The sequence below is a fragment of the Mobula birostris genome, chromosome 16 (genome assembly GCF_030028105.1).
Source record: "Mobula birostris isolate sMobBir1 chromosome 16, sMobBir1.hap1, whole genome shotgun sequence".
Classification (NCBI taxonomy): domain Eukaryota; kingdom Metazoa; phylum Chordata; class Chondrichthyes; order Myliobatiformes; family Myliobatidae; genus Mobula; species Mobula birostris.
Genome location: NC_092385.1, coordinates 80,150,391 through 80,171,468, shown reverse-complemented (window position 1 = coordinate 80,171,468; position 21,078 = coordinate 80,150,391). Strand labels below are relative to the sequence as shown.

The window sequence follows — 21,078 nt, the reverse complement described above, 5'->3', positions numbered from 1 at the left end:
TGGAAGGGGGAGCAGGAGCCAGGGCCCCAGTGAGTTGAAAGGGAGTTCAGTAAAGGTCACCTGATTTGCCAGATGCTGAAACACTGGGATTTCTGAATCGTCAGATATCGGATTATCAAAATCTTGTGTATCTCCTTTTTTGACATCACAACATAGGGATGTAACAGTTACACTCTGACTGGGTTAGCAAGTTCACGTTTTTCACTCGCGCATCTTTTCTACTTTTTTTTGCAGTATACTAACTTTAAATGAAACTCTATCTATAAATCTAGGCTGGTTTTCTCCAAAAGAAAATTCCAAGTTGTAATTTGATAGTCATCTATAAGATCATGAAAGATTGTAATTTGCTAGATATTAAGACCATAAGATATAGGAGCAGATTAGGCCGTCTGGCCCATCGAGTCTGCTCTGCCATTCAATCATGGCTGATCCTTTTTCTCTATCTCCTCCTCAACCCCATTTCCCGGCCTTCTCCCTGTAACCTTTGATGCAGTGGCCAATCAAGAGCCTATCAATCTCTGCCTTAAACGTACCCAACGACCTGGCCTCCACAGCTGCATGTGGCAACAAATTCCGCAAATTCACCACCCTTTGCCTAAAGAAATTTCTCCGCATCTCTGTTTTGAAAGGGCGCCCCTCTATCCTGAGGCTGTGTCCTCTTGTCCTAGACCCTTCCACCATGGGAAACATCCTTTTCACATCTACTCTGTCCAGGCCTTTCAACATATGAAAAGTTTCAATGAGATCCCCCCTCTCATCCTTCTGAATTCCAGCGAGTACAGACCTAGAGCCATCAAACATTCCTTGTATGATAACCCTTTCATTCCTTGTGAACCTCCTCTGGACCCCCTCTAATGCCAGCACATCTTTTCTAAGATGAGGGGCCCAAAACTGTACACAATACTCAAAGTGAGGCCTCACCAGTGCCTTATAAAGCCTCAGCATCACATCCCTGCTCTTGTATTCTGGACCTCTTGAAATGAATGCTAATATGGTATTTGCCTTCCTCACCACCAACTCAACCTGCAATTTCACCTTCAGGGTGTTCTGCACAAGGACTCCCAAGTCCCTCTGCGTCTCAGATTCCTGGATTCTCTCCCCGTTTAGAAAACAGTCCACACATTTATTTCTACTACCAAAGCATACGACCATGCATTTTTCAACATTGTATTTATTTGCCACTTTCTTGCCCATTCTCCCAATCTGTCTAATTCCCTCTACATCCTACCTGTTTCCTCAACAATACCTGCCCCTCCACCAATCTTCGTATCATCTGCAAACTTAGCAACAAAGCCATCTATTCAATCATCTAAATCGTTTATATACAGCATAAAAAGAAGTGGTCCCAACAGCGACCCCTGTGGAACACCACTCGTCACTGGCAGCTAACCGGAAAAGGATCCATTTATTCCCACTCACTGCCTCCTATCAATCAGCCAATGCTGTACCCATGTTAGTAACTTTCTTCTAATACCATGGGCTCTTAACTTGGTAAGCAGCCTCATGTGTGGCACCTTGTCAAAGGCCTTCTGAAAATCCAAATATACAACATCCGCTGCTTTGCCTTTATCTATCCTACTTGTAATCTCTTCAAAGATTTCCAACAGGTTCGTCAGGCAGGATTTTCCCTGAAGGAAACCATGCTGATTTTGTACTATCTTGTCCTGTGTCACCAAGTACTCCATTACCTCATCCTTAACTGGTCTAACTGGTCTATAATTTCCTTTCACTGCCTTCCTCCTTTCTTAAAGAGCGGAGTAACATTTGCAATTTTCCACTCCTCTGGCACTATGCCAGAATCCAATGATTTTTCAAAGATCATTTCTAATGCTACCACAATCTCTAACTCTACCTCTTTCAGAACCCTAGGGTGCAGTTCCTCTGGTCTGGGTAACTTATGTACCTTTAGTTAGAAACACAGAAAACCTACAGCACAATACAGGTCCTTCGGCCCACAAAGCTGTGCCGAACATGTCCTTACCTTAGAAATTACCTAGGGTCACCCATAGCCCTCTATTTTTCTAAGCTCCATGTACCTATCCAGGAGTCTCTTAAAAGATCCTATCATATCCACCTCCACCACAGTCGCTGGCAGCCCATTCCACAAACTCACCACTCTCTGCATAAAAAAAATTTACCCCTGACATCCCCTCTGTACTTACTTTCAAGCACCTTAAAACTGTGCCCTCTCATGCTAACCATTTCAACCCTGGGAAAAAGCCTCTGACTATCCACATGATCAATGCCTCTCATCATCTTTATACACCTCTGTCAGGTCACTTCTCATCCTCAGTTGCCCTAAGGAGAAAAGGCTGAGTTCACTCAACCTATTCTCATAAGGCATGCTCCCCAAACCAGGTAACATCCTTGTAAATCTCCTCTGCGCCCTTTCTATGGTTTCCACATCCTTTCTGTAGTGAGGCCACCAGAACTGAGCACAGTACTCCAAGTGGGGTCTGACCAGGGTCCTATATAGCTGCAACATTACTGCTCGGCTCCTAAACTCAATCCCACAATTGATGAAAGCCAATGCACCGTATGCCTTCTTAACCACAGAGTCAACCTGCACAGCCGCTTAAAGTGTCCTATGGACTTGGACCCCAAGATCCCTCTGATCTTCCACACTGCTAAGAGGCTTACCATTTATAATATTTTCTGCCATCATATTTGACCTACCAAAATGAACCACCCCACACTAATTTGGGTTGAACTCCATCCGCCACTTCTCAGCCCAGTTTTGCATCCTATCAAAGCCCCACTGTAACCTCTGACAGCCCTCCACACTATCCACAACACCTCCCAACAAAAGTTCTTTCAACTTTTTGAGCACCTTCTCCCTTGTAACAGTAACTGCACTCACTTCTCTTCCTTCATACACTACAACATCAGGCATACAGCTAGTGTCTTCCACAGTGAAGACTGATGGAAGTTACTCATTTAGTTTATCAGCCATCTCTGACCCAAGTTATTATTTCTCCTGCCTCATTTTCTAGTGGTCCTATATCCACTCTCATTTCTCTTTTATTTTTAACATACTTGAAAAAACTTTTACTATCCACTTTGATATTATGTGTTAGCCTACTTTCATATTTTACCTTTTCCCACCTAATGAATTTTTTAGTTGCTCTCTAGGTTTTTAAAAACTTCCCAATCCTCTATCTTCCCACTAATTTTCGCTTTGTTGTATTCCCTTTCTTTTGCTTTTACAATAGCTTTGACTTCCCTTGTCAGCCACGGTTGTACTATTTTACCATTTGAGTATTTCTTCATTTTTGGAATACACATGTCCTGCACCTTTCTCATTTTACCCAGAAACTCACGCCATTGCTGCTCTGCTGACATCCCTGCCAGCATCTCCTTCCAATTTACTTTGGCCAATTCCTCTCTCATACCACTGTAATTTCCCTTACTCCACTGAAATACTGCTACATCAGACTTTACTTTCTCCATATCAAATTTCAAGTTGAACTCAATCATATTGTGATCACTGGCTCCCAAGGGTTCTTTTACCTTAAGCTCCCTAATCGCCGCTAGTTCATTATATAACACCCAATCCAGAATAGCTGATCCCCTAGTAGGCTCAACAACAAACTGCTTTAAAAAACCTATCTCTTAGAAATTCAACAAACTCACTCTCTTGAGATCCATTACCAATCTGATTTTCCCAATCGACCTGGATGTTAAAATCTCCCATGACTACCATAACATTGCCCTTTTGTCTCACCTTTTCTATTTCCTGTTGTAACCTGTGGTCCACCTCGCAGCCACTGCTGGGAGGCCTGTATATACCTGCTATCAACGTCCTCTTACCCTTGCAATTTCTTAACTCAACCCACAGGGATACAACATCTTCCCATCCTATGTCACATCTTCCTACTGATTTGATGCCATTCTTTACCAGTAGAGCCACACCACCCCCTCTGCCGACCTCCCTATCCCTTCGATATAACGTGTAACCTTGGACATTCAGCTCCCAACTACAACCATCCTTCAGCCACGATTCAGTGATGGCCACAACATCATACCTGGCAATCTGTAATATTGCAAAAAGATCGTCCGTCCGCCTTATTTCTTATACTATGTGCATTTAGATACAACACCTTGAGTACCATATTTGCTATCCTTTCTGACTCTGAATCGCTGAAGATTTGATAGTCAGTCTATTGGCTGCAATTAAGTCCCATCACCTGCCTGCCCTTCGTGACAAACTGACTGCACGCTATCTTTACTTTTTTACTATCCGTTCTTTCCTGAGTACCTTCACTCTGGTTCCCAGCCCCCTGCCAAGTTAGTTTAAACCCTCCCCAACAGCTCTAACAAACCTGCCCGCAAGAATATTGGTCCCCCTCGGGTTCAGGTGCAACCCGTCACTTTTGAACAGGTCATACCTCCCCCAGAAAAGATCCCAATTATCCAAGAACCTGAAGCCCTGCCCCCTGCACTAGCTTCTCAGCCACGCATTTATCTACCAAATCATCCTGTTTCTGCCCTCACTGGCACGTGGTACAAGCAGCAATCCAGAAATTACTACCCGGGACATCCTGCTTCTCAGATCTTTGAATTCTCTTTTCAGGACCTCTTTGCTTTTCCTTCCTATGTCATTGGTAACAATATGTACCAAGACATCTGGCTGCTCCACCTCCCTCTCCAAAATGTCGTGGACGCGATCTGTGACATCCCTGACCCTGGCACCTGGGAGGCAACATACCACCCGGGTATCCTGTTCACGTCCACAGAATCTCCTGGCTGTTCCCCTCACAATTGAGTTTCCTTTCACTACTGCTCCCTTCTTTTCACTCTTCCCCTTCTGCACCGCAGGCCCAAGCTCAGTGCCTGTAACCTGGATGCCATGGCTTTCTCCCAGGAGATTATCCCCCTCAAAAGTATCCAAAGCAGTATACTTGTTTTTGAGGGGAATAGCCACAGGGGTGCCCTGCTCTCACTGCCTATTTCCATTTCTCTTGACAGTCACCCCAGCTATTCACCTCCTGCAACTTCGGGATGACTACTTCCCTGTAATTTTGATCAGTTATGTCCTCGCTCTTCCGTACAAGCTGAAGGTCATCCAGCTGCTGCTCCAGATCCCTAACATGGTCTTCAAGGAACTGCAGCCGGATGCACTTCAGGTAAATGTAGTAACCCGCGAGACTCTGGGTCTCCCAGTTCTCCAACATCTGGCACAAAGAGCACACCACAGTCATTTAAATGGAACAGTAGGGAGGGGGAGAAAAAACAAAAAGGAAACCTTAACAGAAATTTTACACCAAGCCGAAGCCTGGTTTGAGCCAAAGCCTGTCACTTCTACTCTCGCCACTAGCCTACTCCCGACAATACCCGCTCCGCTTATCCCTTCTGTACTTTTATTTAGTTCGTAGAGCTCCGCTGATAATGCTGATAGGCCACGTACAACGGACAAATGCTCTTGAAGCTCCCTTTTTAAATAACCACTAGCGACCTGCAAGAAATCCCTCTTGGTAGAGCTCTGTTGACGCCGCTGATAGGCCATGTAAAGTAGATGTTTCCACTTGCAAGAAGACTGGGGGTCAAAACTATAAGGCAGCTGATAATAAATTTTGTCAGGAATTCAGAGGAGAGATGCGCTCATCCAGAAAGTGATTAAAATATTGAGCAAAGACTTCTTGAGCAATATTTTGTAAATGCGATCTCAACATAAATGTGAATAGAGAGAATGTATTATTGGAATCTGGTGAAGAATTTATAGGAAGGCAAAGTGTGAATACTGCATGAATATGTCAGTGAGAGAGCTTCACTATTCTGTGAAAACCTGACATTGAATCATCTGCACAAGCAGTCTGGTTTTCAGGAACACGGCCATGAATTAGAGCTTGCAATCAAACCAGCAGAATGAGTTCTTTTGCCTATTTAATAATTGCATTAAAATTATAGGGTTGAAATGAGGTGTGAATGTGATCTTATAAAACTGTCAAACTGCTAAATAGTGAGACCTTCTTTGGCTTCAGAGTTGTATTCCAATGTGAATTTATTTTACAGTGTAATCTCTTGAATGTAGATTGCAAAATAAAGTGTTTTTTTAAACAACATATTTCTAGCTTGTTTCATGGAAACAAATTCAAATGTGACTAACTATTCATCATTTAATACTGAGATTTGAATTCAATAACTTCAATAAACTAGAGACATTTAGAATTCAATTTTAACTCATCTACATCTCAATCTCATTCTTTCTTTAAGGTAGCAATAATAAAAACCCAAGTCTTTGATGGAAGTTAATTCAATTTTCTTTGGGTCTCATTTTTGGCTGGTTATGCCATTATGAAGAGCCAAAATTGTTCAACTAAAAATGAGTCTCAAAATTGTTAATAGTAAATTTTTAAATCACAAATCATTGTTATTGTTGTATGTTAAAAAGACAAATTGGACCGACATATTAATGTTACTAGATGAGGGAATTTATTTTCTACTGCTTTAGAACCATAGAAACTACAGCACAGAAACAGGCCCTTTGGCCCTTCTTGGCTGTGCCGAACCATTCTCTGCCTAGTTCCACTGACCTGCACATGGACCATATCCCTCCATACACCTCCCATCCATGTATCTGTCCAATTTATTCTTAAATGTTAAAAAAGAACCCGCATTTACCACCTCGTCTGGCAGCTCATTCGATACTCCCACCACTCTCTGTGTGAAGAAGCCCCCCCTAATGTTCCCTTTAAACTTTTCCCCCCTCACCCTTAACCCATGTCCTCTGGTTTTTTTCTCCCCTTGCCTCAATGGAAAAAGCCTGCTTGCATTCACTCTATCTATACCCATCATAATTTTATATACCTCTATCAAATCTCCCCTCATTCTTCTACGCTCCAGGGAATAAAGTCCTAACCTATTCAACCTTTCTCTGTAACTGAGTTTCTCAAGTCCTGGCAACATCCTTGTAAACCTTCTCTGCACTCTTTCAACCTTATTTATATCCTTCCTGTAATTTGGTGACCAAAACTGAACACAATACTCCAGATTCGGCCTCACCAATGCCTTATACAACCTCATCATAACATTCCAGCTCTTATACTCAATACTTCGATTAATAAAGGCCAATGTACCAAAAGCTCTCTTTACGACCCTATCTACCTGTGTCGCCACTTTTAGGGAATTTTGTATCTGTATTCCCAGATCCCTCTGTTCCACTGCATTCCTCAGTGCCTTACCATTAACCCTGTATGTTCTACGTTGGTTTGTCCTTCCAACGTGCAATACCTCACACTTGTCAGTATTAAACTCCATCTGCCATTTTTCAGCCCATTTTTCCAGCTGGTCCAAGTCCCTCTGCAGGCTCTGAAAACCTTCCTCACTGTCTACTACACCTCCAATCTTTGTATCATCAGCAAATTTGCTGATCCAATTTCCCACATTATCATCCAGATAACTGATATAGATGACAAATAACAATGGACCCAGCACTGATCCCTGTGGCACACCACTAATCACAGGACTAAATGCTTTATACATTTACTTTTCACCCATTAGCAATTTGCTTGAGTTAAATTTATTTTGAGAAGTTAAAAGCAAGGAAGGAAGCTGCAGTAGCCCTGGCCGTCATCTTTTTAATCTTCCACAGCTGCAGGAAAGATGTCGATTGGTTGGAGGAATGACAATATTGCACTGTTGTTAAAAAGAGAAGAAAGGATAAAATTGGTCACTGCAATTTTTGTGGTCTGAAAATTATTGTAATCACTTCTAAAAGAAGCCTTAAACTTTTAACTGGGGACAGTCAGCATAGATTAATTAAAGAAAGATCCTGCCTAGTTAACTTTTTGAACTCTTTGAGGCAATAGCTAGGAAGGATAGTGCATTTGCCTTGGTCCACAGGAATATCAGCAAAGCTTTTGACGAGGCACTGCATGGAGAGGTATTCAAAACAGACCCAAAGCACTTTAGCAACTTTGATAATAATGTATAAAATCAAAGAGCAATGACTGATTGACGAGAAAGCTGTTAACATTGGGATTCCATTGTGGGTTCATATTCAAATCATTCAACCATACACACATATACAACTAAATGAAGGCACAAAGTACTTTACAAGCAGTATATCCACAGATCAACATTAACAAAAAATGAAGTTGTTAAAAAGGTATATTTTCCTTTCCTTTGTTAATCAAATCATAGAATATAAGAGCAAATAATTATGCCAGACCTATAAACAGAGCTGATTGGAGCACAGGCAACATAAAAAAAACAATTACGTTGTCGTAAATGCTGGTGAAATTTAATAGGATGTTGCTAGGGCTGCAAAATTGAAACTATAAGAAAGATCAAACAGGGTGGACTTGTTTTCTTTGGAGCATTATAAGGTTCCTTATCAAAAGGTGGTAGCAGCAGAACACCTCTTTGAAAGGTTCATGGATATAAGGTGGTGGCATCTGTTAGTCTCGCGAGACCATGGATCTGCGCCTGGAAAGTCTATTCGCGGTGAGGCAACGCTGGGGTGTCCTCTCCAGGGCACAGGCCTGGGCAGGGTTGTATGGAAGACTGGCAGTTGCCCATGCAGCAAGTCTCCCCTCTCCACGACACCGATGTTGTCCAAGGGAAGAGCAAGGGCCGATACAACTTGGCACCGGTGTCGTCGCAGGAGTGCCAAAACGAGGTTGAAGGCAACGTCGGATTGTCTTAGGGACTCCAGCTCCAGATCTGTCCTCAGGATTTACTCCCGACCCCCTTCCCATGATTGGGTATGACCGCAAGGCAGCGGAGATTTGAAATCAGAGTTTTCCCTCTCTGAGATGGACTGCCTTCCCAGGCTGACAAGCTCCATCTACCTGAAGCACTGGTTTTAAGACGCCAGGACCCGCCTTTGCCTCTTCTCCTGTCAGTAGAAACAGTTCCGCCAAGCTTAGAGGCTAAGCCACACAAGAAGGCCAGGAAATGGACTTGGTTGTCAGAGGCTATTTGAGGTGCCTGCTGTGAGGAGCACTTTTAGGTAGTGGGAGCTTGTCCCCACTACCACTCCTCAGCTTGACAACCTTGGAACCTATGGATATATAGGTGGAATGAAACAATGTCATTGTTTCTCAACATACATACATTGTCTGCTATTGCTTACATCAAACATAATGAAGTGCTTCAAGAGATTTGATATGGCATGAATCAACACCTGCCACGAAGATAAGCTGGATCGATTGCAATTAGGCTACAGTCACAGCAGGTCAAAGGTAGGTGCAATCTCTTCGGCTCTTCACTCTGCACTAGATCACCTGGATAACAGGCACTACATGCTAGGCTGCCATTCATTAACTACGGTCAGCATTCAATACTATCATCCCATCAAGCTTCTGGGCCTTTGCAGCTTCTTCTGTACCGGATACTCAACTTCCCCATCGGCAGACTTCAGACGTTAGAAGGGCCTTCCTGAAGATAAAGATGGCGTCCCAGGACGGGTTCTCTGGGCCTGTGCAAGCAAGCTAGCTGGAGTGTTTGCTGACATCTTCAACTACTTCTTGCTTCAGTCTAAGATCCTCTCGTGTTTTAAGAAGGCAACGATAATCCCAGTGCCGAAGAAGAGCAAGGTGGCATGCCTGAATGACTATCAACCTGTGGCTCTGACATCAATTGCTATGAAGTGCTTCGAGTGATTGGTTATGGCACACATCAACCACAGTCTACTGGTCAACCTCAACGCTTTGCAATTCGCCTACCGGAGCAACGGGTCAATGGCAGATGCCATCTCTCTGGCCCTACATTCCTCTTTAGAACACCTGGAGAATAAAGACGCATACGTAAGGCTCCTTTTCATTGACTATAGCTCTGCCTTTAATACCATCATTCCAAATAAACTGATTCCTAAACTCCGGAACCGGGGCCTTAGCACTGAGATCTGCAGCGGGATCTTCAACTTCCTCACAGACAGGACCCAGGCTGTAAAAATAGGGGACAAGCTCTCCTCTACAATCACTCTGAGCACCGGTGCCCCACAAGGCTGTGTACTCAGCCCCCTGCTCTACTCACCGTACACCCATGATTGTGTTGCCAAGTTTCCATCAAACTCAATATATAAGTTTGCTGATGACACAGCAATTGTAGGCCGTATCTCGGGTAATGATGAGTTTGAGTACAGAGAGGAAATTAAGAACCTGGTGGCATGTTGCAAAGACAATAACCTATCCCTCAATGTCAGCAAGACGAAGGAATTGGTTGTTGACTTCAGAAGGAGCAGTGGACCGCATGACCCAATTTACATCGGTGGTGCGCAAGTGGAGCAGGTCAAAGGCTTTAAGTTCCTCGAGGTCAATATCACAAATGAGCTGACTTGGTCCAACCAAGCAGAGTTCACTGCCAAGAAGGCCCACCAGCGCCTTTACTTCCTGAGAAAGCTAAAGAAATTTGGCCTGTCTCCTAAAACCCTCACTAATTTTTATAGATGCACAGTAGAAAGCATTCTTCTAGGATGCATCACAACCTGGTATGGAAGTTGTCCTGTCCAAGACCGAAAGAAGCTGCAGAAGATCATAAACACGGCACAGCACATCACACAAACCAATCTTCTGTCCTTGTACTCACTTTACACCACACGCTGTCGGAGCAGTAATGCCAGGATAATCAAGGACATGACCCACCCAGCCAACACACTTTTCGTCCCTCTTCCCTGCAGGAGAAGGCTCAGGAGCTTGAAGACTCGTATGGCCAGATTTGGGAACAGCTTCTATCCAACTGTGATAAGACTGCTGAACGGATCCTGAGCCGAATCTGGGCCGTACCCTCCAAATATCCAGACCTGCGTCTCGGTTTTTTTTTGCACTACCTTACTTTCCATTTTTCTATTTACTATTTATGTTTTATAATTTAAATTTTTAATATTTACTATCGATTTGTAACCCAGGGAGCGGGAAACGCAGAATCAAATATCACTGTGATGATTGTACGTTCTAGTATCAATTGTTTGGCGACAATAAAGTATAAGGTATCTAATAGAGATGATGAGAGGCATTGATTGTGTGGATAGTCAGAGGCCTTTTCCCAGAGCTGAAATGGCTAGCATGAGATTGCACAGTTTTAAGGTGCTTAGAAGTAGGTACAGAGGAGATGTCAGGGGTAAGTTTTTTACGCAGAGAGTGGTGGGTCTCAGCCTGAAACATCGACTGTACCTCTTCCTAGAGGTGCTGCCTGGCCTGCTGCGTTCACCAGCAACTTTGATGTGTGTTGCTTGAATTTCCAGCATCTGCAGAATTCCTGTTGTTTAGAGTATTGGGTGCAGTTTTGGCCCCCTACCTGCAGGAAAAATGTAAATAAGTTTGAAAGAGTACAGAGAAAATTCACAAGAATGTTGCCAGGTGTGGAGCAGCTGAGTTATAAGGAAAGATTGAATGGGTTAGGACTTTTTTCCTTACAACGTAGTGGATTGTGAGGAGATTTGAAAGAGGTATATAAAATTATGAGGGGTGTCTGAGGCCTCCGTTCAGAATTGACCATTGAGATGGCATCCTCACTGTCTAGATACACAAGCCTGGGCAGTACAATATGGAGAGCAAGCTGCTGCCCATGTAGCAAGCTCCCCCTCTCCACGCATCTGTTGAACCCAAAGTTTGGCAGAGACCGAAACAGTTTGGTACCAGAAGCATCACAAGGGTTGCCAGTCAGCATTGAATTCAATGTAGGATTGCCTTAGGGACTCTAACTCTGGATTTTTTTGCTCTGGGTTTGCTCCTAAAGCCTTCCCTATTACCACCCCCATCTAAAACAACCTTAAGAAATCATGAGGGATGTAGATAGTGTAAATGCAAGCAGGCTTTTTCCACTGAGGTTGGGTGGGACTACAACCAGAGGTCATGGGTTAAGAGTGAAAGGTGAAATGTTTAAGGGAAACATTAAGGGAAACTTCTTCACTCAGAGGGTCGCGAGAGTGTGGAATCAGCTGCCAGCACCGGTGGTGCACGTGAGCTCGATTTCAACGTGTATGCAAAATGTGGATAGGTACATGGATCATAGGGATTTTGAGATAAATGGTCCCGGTGCAAGTGGATGAGAGTAGGCAGTTTAAATGGTTTTGGCATAGACTAGATGGGCCACAGGGCCTGGTTCTGTGCTCTACTTTTATATGACTCCATGACTTCAGCATTGTCACAAGTTTAGTAAGGTGCAATTTTATGAAAGCAGCCAGACATCCAAAAATGTCATGCTCAAAAATGCTGCTTGATCATACATACCATGTCCACCAGTTACATGAGTTTTTATTACATAGCATACAAAACTGTACTTTGACCTGATAATTGCAATTTAAAAATCCTGAATATTTCTCAGAGGTCATCACAACCTAGCTGTTTTCAATGGGAAAAGAATGAAGAAATGAGCTTCTTTTAACCACTTTTAGAATTAAGATTGATCTCATCAAAGCCACAGTGTAATCCAAAAATTGCTAGAGTAGGAATCACCAAATACATAAACCTTTGTGTGCATGAAAATGCAGCCATCATTGTTTTCTTTTCTGCAATCCGGAGAAGATTGTGCGAAATGAAGTGCAATCAGAATTTCCAACTTCAGCAGAATGGAAACTGCAATCATCTGATGAGCCAACTATAATGGTATATCAAACCAATATAAAACGTCGGAATGAATGTCTGATAATAGAAGGCCAGAATTATTAACAGGTCCAGACAAGGATGAAAAATAGGCCCATTGTCTCTCTAACTGAAGTGAATTTTTCATATTAAATCAAAGTTATGAAAGTTTTGGCATGGAAAATTAATCGAATTCGAATATTAGTTTTCCAAATAACTGATAAATTTTCCTCTATGTTCAAATCAATTTCCATTCACTATCTCAGTAAAACATAGGGAAACATTTTTGTTGAATACTCCATTATAAATTTGACTTACTGTTTGCATCTCATTCTCCAGTCATTTTTATCAAACAAAACAAATTTGGCATATCATTCAAGTACAAATATCCAATTCATTTCTTCTGTTGACTAATTCCTACTTCTGCTTCCATATCATTACATACTGTATTTTTGGCCTTATTGGAACTTGGCTGCCACTTAAGTATTTATCCATGCGTTCATCATCTCTGGACTCTTAAAGTCCAGAAACTGAGCTGATTAACGTTATCCTTCAATTAATGCAATATTTTCTCATCTGTGTCAAAATTGTGTATTAGAAGTTGTTGATTTAATAGCTTCTGTTATTGAAGGAGCAACACAAGGAATTTTGAAGTGAAACAAAAATGCGTGGAGCAGTTGTGTGTAGCTAGCAGAAACTTCATTATTGTAGAGTCTATGGTAACCCATCACAGTTTTAACATAATGCTATGTCTGTTCCTATAAACAGACCATGGCCACTCATTGAAAATAAAGCTTGGAACTAAAACTGAGAGCTGTGTTTGTGGAGAAAATAGCAAAGAATTGACTTCACTTTTTTGGAAAGTGTTCTTAGTTCGTTATTTTTTCAGCTGTTGAAAGCAAACTAATCATTGTAGTTACATATTGAAAAGTGGAATTTTGATTTGGAAGGAATTTATTGTAAAGAATTATACACAACATTCACTTAATATTTCCATGATAGAAAAACAACTTGTGTGACTGACTATATATGTGTAAAATATGCTTTATTATGTTACAGCTTTGAGCTGTAATGATTCTTTAAAATTCAACAGAATGCTTTATTAAAACTTAAAGGAAGGACTTAACAATGACTACTTTATCAGTTCCTGCCTGTCACTCATGTGGCTAGTGTCACTTTATGGACATACAATCAATCTACGTATATAAGCTATCTTATGTCTGTATATTTATTGTGTTTTGTATTATTATAGTTTTCTTTATCTGATATTAAAAGGATAACATTGCCATGTACTTCTTAAACATAAGAGAATGTACTTGTGAGTAATTTCAACTTCTTTTCTGAATAGAGACCTCTCTTAATTCAAATCTGTGCCTTCTTATTGAGAGCCACCAAAATGGGAGATCAAGATGCATTTTCCACACAGGTCCCAAAATTGCATGGCATTGCTCTCTCTATTTTAGAATATTATTTGGGTTTGGGAAGGTAAAGCGATCTTTTTTATGCCATGAACCCCAACCATTAACCAAGGTATCTGTGAATCCCAATTGGGAACCCCTGTTCCATCCTCAAAGTTATGGATTATTTCTTTTTTAAAATGCACTTCTCTTTACCAGAAACCAATATTGCAAGTCTCATTCGTCAATATCAAGAAATTTCTCTAAACATGGAGGTAAATTTAATGTCACTTTCCTATCACATTTCCCTAATGCACATTAAAGGTTGTGGCTGTTGAGAGCCTGTCCATCAGATTCCCCTTTAACAAGACAATTTTATACTGATGTACACCCCAATTAGGATATGATCTCTCATTTGAAATGAACTGATTTAGCAATGTATGTAGTATTCCAATTGCTTATTTTAATATCTCTCCAAGTTTTTAGATATTACATAAAATAATTGAATGTTGTTAAGATGTCCTTGGCAAATTCCAATCCAATATCTGGTTCCTACAAACAGTGTCTTGTATACATCTGACTTCCTTTTGTGTTGTGTCATGGTTCCTTCCTCTGAATCCACAATTAAATCACTGAGCCCAACATTTTTGCAAACTACTCTACAAGCTTGCTTTCCTCTCCAGTCTTTGAATATGCTTTATCCTCACGCACCTGTCCCCATTAGCATCGTGGTTCTTGAATGTCTGAAATATGATTCCGTCTTGCCCACAGTACCAAAGCAGCATTTATAATATGCATGCTATTTATGTTGTTAATTTAGTAGCCCTCTTCCATTGCCAGCATCTACTCAATTGATTACCTGCCCTGTTTTCCCTGTAAGTGCTGAGTGGGGTGTCACAGTGATACAGCAGGTAGAACCGCTGCTTCTCAGCATCTGGGATCCTCTTTCAATCCAGTCTTCCGCTGCTGCCTGGAATTTTCACATTTTCACTGTGACTGTGCACATTTCCTCTGGGTGCTCTGGTTTCCTCCCACATCCTAAAGACATGGAGATAGTTATCAGCCACCCAACTAGAGTGTAGGTGAGTGGTGGAATCTGGGTAGCTTGGCAGGATGAATTAAAAATGGAAACAGTGCAGGTCAAATTAGTGTGAATGGGTGTTTGATGGTCAGTGCAGACTAGGAGGGCCAAAAGGTCAGCTTCCATGTGCATCTGTCTATATCTCTGAATCATTTTCTGTTTGATAACACACCTGTACAACACCCTTGGGTTATGTTCTTATCTTGAAAGCATTGTATAAGAAAAGGTCATTTTAGGTTGACATCATTTATGCCAAAAATTTATTCTGAACAAAGGACTACATGAAAAATTTTTAAATTTAAAAAATCTGTGGAAAATAAATGAAGTTCTAACATGAAATTAAAGAGCATTTTGAAACCATAAATAAGCTAAATGGTACTCCATATGATTGTTGGTGTATTTCACTGATAATTAGATATTCTATTTAAAAAGTGATTCTTCATCGTGAAGTAAAAGTTAAAAAAATTCTCACACTACTTTAATGTCTTTTAACCAATCAATATATAGTATATCAAAGGAATTTGCTTAGCCCAAGTAAGTTTGTTTCTGTCCTATTTGAAGTACTGATGTTCTAATAAATATCAAATGTTTACTGCATGACTAGTTTCAAATTGCGATAGAGACCAAACTGAATAATATTGCTTACATACCAAGTGAACCACAATAGATTATTATGATGGCCTTGTAACTTATTGCTCATCTTGCGCATACCTTGTTACCAATATGAATCCATGAATAATGATTGACGTATAAACTATAAGTTAATTGTAGATTTGCTTAAAAATGCTTGTTACTATCTGGGAAAGGAGTATAGACAATCTTGACTTTTTTGTCAAAATATACTAACTAAATTTGATAAAGTACCCCTTGCAAGGCTTATTGAGAAAGTAAGGAGGCATGGGATCCAAGGGGACATTGCTTTGTGGATCCAGAACTGGCTTGCCCACAGAGGGCAAAGAGTGGTTGTAGACGAGTCATATTCTGCATGAAGGTTGGTGACCAGTGGTGTGCCTCAGAGATCTGTTCTGGGATCCCTTCTCTTAGTGATTTTTATAAATGATCTGGATGAGGAAGTGGAGGGATGGGTTAGTAAATTTGCTGTTGACACAAAGATTGGGGGTGTTGTGGATAGTGTGGAAGGCTGTCAGAGGTTACAGCGGGAAATTGATAGGATGCAAAACTAGGCTGAGAAGTGGCAGATGGAGTTCAACCCAGATAAGTGTGAGGTGGTTCATTTTGGTAGGTCAAATATGATGGCAGAATATAGTATTAATGGTAAGACTCTTGGCAGTGTGGAGGATCAGAGGGATCTTGGGGTCCAAATCCATAGGACGCTCAAAGCTGCTGCACAGGTTGACTCTGTGGTTAAGAAGGCATATGGTGTATTGGCCTTCATCAATCATGGGATTGAGTTTAGGAGCCGAGAGGTAATGTTGCAGCTATATAGGAACCTGGTCAGACCCCACTTGGAGTACTGTGCTCAGTTCTGGTCACCTCACTACAGGAAGGATGTGGAAACCATAGAAAGGGTGCAGAGGAGATTTACAAGGATGTTGCCTGGATTGGGGAGCATGCCTTATGAGAATAGGTTGAGTGAACTGGGCCTTTTCTCCTTGGAGTGACGGAGGATGAGAGGTGACCTGATAGACGTGTATAAGGTGATGAGAGACATTGATCGTGTGGGTAGTCAGAAGCTTTTCCTCAGGGCTGAAATGAGGAAGGTGAGGGAGGTGAGTGCGTGGAATGGGCTGCCGGTGACAGTGGTGGAGACAGATACAATAGGGTCTTTTAAAAGACTCCTGGACAGGTACATGGAGCTTAGAAAAATAGAGAGCTATGGGTAACCCTAGGTAATTTCTAAGGTAAGGACATGTTCAGGACAGCTTTGTGGGCTGAAGGGCCTGTATTGTGCTGTAGTTTTTCTATGTTCTAAATGATTTTCACAGCTGGAATGTTATTTTTTGACCTTTTGAGGTGTTAAGACCACAGTTGAATGCAATTCAATGCAGCTGAAGGCAGTTGGAGCAATTCTCCGTGTATTTATGTAGTTGTTTTCTAGGTGAAGAGTTCGAATATTTGAGTCATCTTCATCATTTCCACTGCAGATGGAATCCAGTTGGATGTTCCTGGTGAAACACCAAATTTGTATAAGTGATATAAAAAAATTAGTTCATATGTATTTTGATATCCCATTTTGTGAATAGATTGGTATTATGCTTTCTGCAGAGTTTAATGATGGAGGGATTAGTTACTTTGTAAGGGCAAACACTTAGTTCAGTACTATCTTTGCTTCTGTAAGATTTAGTTAGAAAATTTCATGGATTTAAGCATCCATGAAATCCCAAATCTTAAATAACATAACCAGTAAGACAGGAATCAGCCAAAATACCTTCTAGTATATTTTGTAATATTGATTTGTTATCATCTTTGGAAAGATACTTTTGAAATACTTCACATCTTTACAGAATGAAATCATGTACAGGAGAAATACAGTATTCTGAGATTATATAGCAGTTCTTCACTAAATATATCAATTGGTTTGAAGTATCACTGTGTACCATTGTGAAGTACCATTTGGGTTTATATAATCTTATGTAACATCAGAATGTCCTGGTGTTCTTTACAACCAAGTAAATATTTTTTTAAGCGCACTCTGTGATGGAGTCTAGCAGGCTAAAGCATATTCCCACAACCAATTATATGGGATAGACCATTTAATTTGTTTTCACATTTGAAAGATGAATATTATCCAAGATAGTAGATATAAGTTGATAGCTGCTCACTATTTTATGTCAATCTTAGTGTGCAAATAGAATCTCAAATTAACATTACTTCAAGAGAAGCTACTTCTAATAGTACAAGCATTGCCTCAAAGTTTGTCTGGATTTCATACGCGTTTCTGGAATTGAACTGCAGCTTTCTTACTAAAGTGAAAAGTTTTTACCTATGGAGACAGATTATTTTGATTGTTAGTGCTTTCACCTCTCGGTGAGAAGGCTATGTCAGGACACCTGATAATCTAGGCCTACTGTTCAGTCCAGTACAGAGGAGTACAGGTGTCCCCTGCATTTTGAACGTCACTTTATGAAACCTCACTGTTACGAAAAAAAGCAGCCGCTCTCCCCCGGATTCGGAACTGCATTCTCACCGGCATTGCTTAAGCACGTGCCTGTGAGCAGCCATTAGCAAGATGAGTTCTAAGGTATAGTACTGAACTCTCAGAAGTGCTGTCTTTCAAATGTTCAACCATCTATTTCCTTAGTATAATGCACTAATTTGAGTAAGAGCAGGGGAATTGCTCTCCAGTGCCTTGGTCAGTGTTAACACTACACTCAAAATTGTTAGTTGTTATCAATCCTGTTTGTAAAAGTTTGTTCTGCATTTTGATTTCCGTGGTTTCTACACTGCAATAGTGCTTCGTAGTGCAATCTTTTTATTTATTTATTGAGATGCAGCACACAATAGGCCCTTCCAGCCCTTTGCGTCGCACCACCCAGCAATCCCCAATTTAACTCTAGCCTAATTACAGGACTATTTACAAAGGCAAATTAATCTACCATCTGTTATGTCTTTGGACTGCCAAAGGAAACCGGAACACCTGGAGGAAACCCACATTTGTTGCAGGGACTGGTAGAGCTACAAATGATGTTTGTTTTAAATTAGTTCCAGTTATGTAGAAGGGTATACCGGTTGCTTTGTTCAAAATAAGTTCCTTCAAATAGTAACAAATTGAACAGTCTATCTTTGTTACTTTTGACTGAAGTAGGGTTGCCATTCAGCACATGGGAGAATGACCTGCTCTTCCTCCCGGAATACCGTAGGATTTTTAGAGCCCACTTGAGACAGTTAGGTTATTTAGCATATCACCTGATGTACAATGTCCTTAACTGTGCACCCTCAGCATTTTCAATGTGATGTTAGTCTAGAGTATTACTAATTTCATGAAGTTGGGCTGAATCCTACAACCTTCTGACTTGGATAGCTGAGTCTTAGTTAACACAAAGTGATCAGACTTATTATCAAATGAGGCAAACAATCTTTTTACCTGATTAAATTGTCATTCAGTCTCAAAAAGTGAAGTGCTTTCATTTCAGCAATTCCAGCAGGAACTCTTTTCAACATATTGTGATCCAGAAACAGTTCCCTCATTGAATCATAAGTTCCAAAGAAAGAAACTGGGTCAATCCCACCACTGGTTATTTTGTTGAAAGAGAGGTACAGAATTTCCAGCCCCGGTTCCATATGGGCAAACACAAAGCCTGGAATTCGCTCAATCTGATTATGAACCAGTATAAGATACAGTAAACCTCTGGGTAGGAATGATGGAACATGAACGATCTTGTTGTATGAGAGGTCCAGGGATTCTAGATTTCTGAAAAAGTGAACAAAAATACTGGTTGATCAAGTTAAGTTATTGTAATTTCATCATATATATGTATACCACCAAACAGAGCAATGTTCCTCCAGACCAAGATGCACAATACAGTACGTATAGCTCATACACAACACATAAAGAAATAGTACCATAGGTAAATAAATAATGTTCAATTACGTCACAAGTTAAAAAGTAAACCATATAAATCTACTGGTACTTCAAACATGGTTAGACCTGGGTGATGGCAGGGAGTTCAGTAGTCTCTCGGCCTGGGAGAAGAAGTTGTTTCTCATCCTAACAGTCCTTACCCTAATGCTTTGGTACCTCCTGCCTGATGCTTGGGGGCGGGGGGCGGGGGGCCGGTCAAAGAAATTGTTGGGTATTAAAAGTAATTTCTTAAATCTGCAAAGCTCTACAAAAAGCAGAAAATTATAGGTTATATATATGAAAAGTTTAAACCAGCTAGTGCTGATCACGTTAGATTAAAGATTAGTTTTTTAAAGATTAGCTTTTTTATTTGTCATATGGATATCGAAGCATACAGTGAAATACATTATGTGTGCTGTTGCTTAACATTGCACTATTATCACCATTTTTTAAACATCTCAAATAATTGCATTCATTTTCTCAACAATATGAAATCTTTACACACGTTATGCAACACATATAAAAGTTGCTGGTGAATGCAGCAGGCCAGGCAGCATCTCTAGGAAGAGGTACAGTCGACATTTTGGGCCGAGACCCTTCGTCAGGACGTCCTGATGAAGGGTCTTGGCCCGAAACTTCGACTGTACCTCTTCCTAGAGATGCTGCCTGGCCTGCTGCATTCACCAGCAACTTTTATATGTGTTACTTGAAATTCCAGCATCTGCAGATTTCCTCATGTTTGCACAAGTTATGTACTTCATTTTCTAAAATACATGGCTGAGTACAAAAGGCCTGTGCTGATCAACTGGCTGGAGTGTTCACTGATATCTTTAACCTCTCGACTGAGCAATCTGACATGTCCACCTGCTTCGTGCAGACTTCAGTTATTCCGGTGCCTAAGAAGAAGTGGTAACCTGCCTCAATGACTATCGTCCAGTAGCACTTACATCCACTTTGAGAGGTTAGTGTTGAAGTATATCAACTCCTGCTTGAGGAGCAACTTGCATCTGCTCCAGTTTACCTCCCCTCACAACTGGTTAACAGCAGATGCAATTTCATTGACTCTTCACTCAACCTGGAGCATCTGGACAGTGGAGATGCATACATCACAACACTCTCCACTGACTACAACTCACAGGCAATACCATTCCCTCAAAATTAATCAGCAAGTTCTGAGACTTAGGTCTCAACACCTCCTTGTGCAACTGGATCCTCGATTTTCTCTCTTGCAGACTCCAGTCGGCTTGGATTGGCAGTAACATCTCCTCCAAGATCTCCGTTGGCACAGGTGCACCACATGGCTGTATGCTTAGCCTTCTGCTCTGCTCTCTTTGTACTTATGTCTGTGAGGATAAGCACAACTCCAATACCATATTTAACTTTACTGATAATGTTACTGCCGTTGGCTGAATCAAAGGTGGTGACGAATCAGCATATAGAAGGGAGATTGAAAATCTGGCTGAATGACGCACAACTCAATGTCAGCAAGACCAGGGAGCTGATTATTGACTACAGGAGGAGGAAACCGGAGGTCTGTGGGCCAGTCCTCATTGG

General features: G+C 41.2%; 2 protein-coding genes across 2 annotated transcripts in view; one reads left to right on the top strand and one right to left on the bottom strand.

Annotated features, from left to right (window-relative positions):
• The window catches only part of cenpp (centromere protein P), a 279,625-nt gene that overhangs the window by 166,650 nt on the left and 91,897 nt on the right, over window positions 1-21,078 (top strand). The window lies entirely within an intron of this gene.
• The window catches only part of ecm2 (extracellular matrix protein 2, female organ and adipocyte specific), a 39,308-nt gene continuing 31,753 nt past the window's right edge, over window positions 13,524-21,078 (bottom strand). Inside the window, exons 12-14 of the mRNA XM_072280997.1 lie at window positions 19,048-19,374; window positions 16,969-17,128; window positions 13,524-14,959 (exon numbers count right to left, since the gene is read on the bottom strand). Of these exons, the coding sequence (XP_072137098.1) occupies window positions 14,909-14,959; window positions 16,969-17,128; window positions 19,048-19,374 (538 nt within the window). The 3' untranslated portion in view covers window positions 13,524-14,908. The remainder of the gene's footprint in view (window positions 14,960-16,968; window positions 17,129-19,047; window positions 19,375-21,078) is intronic.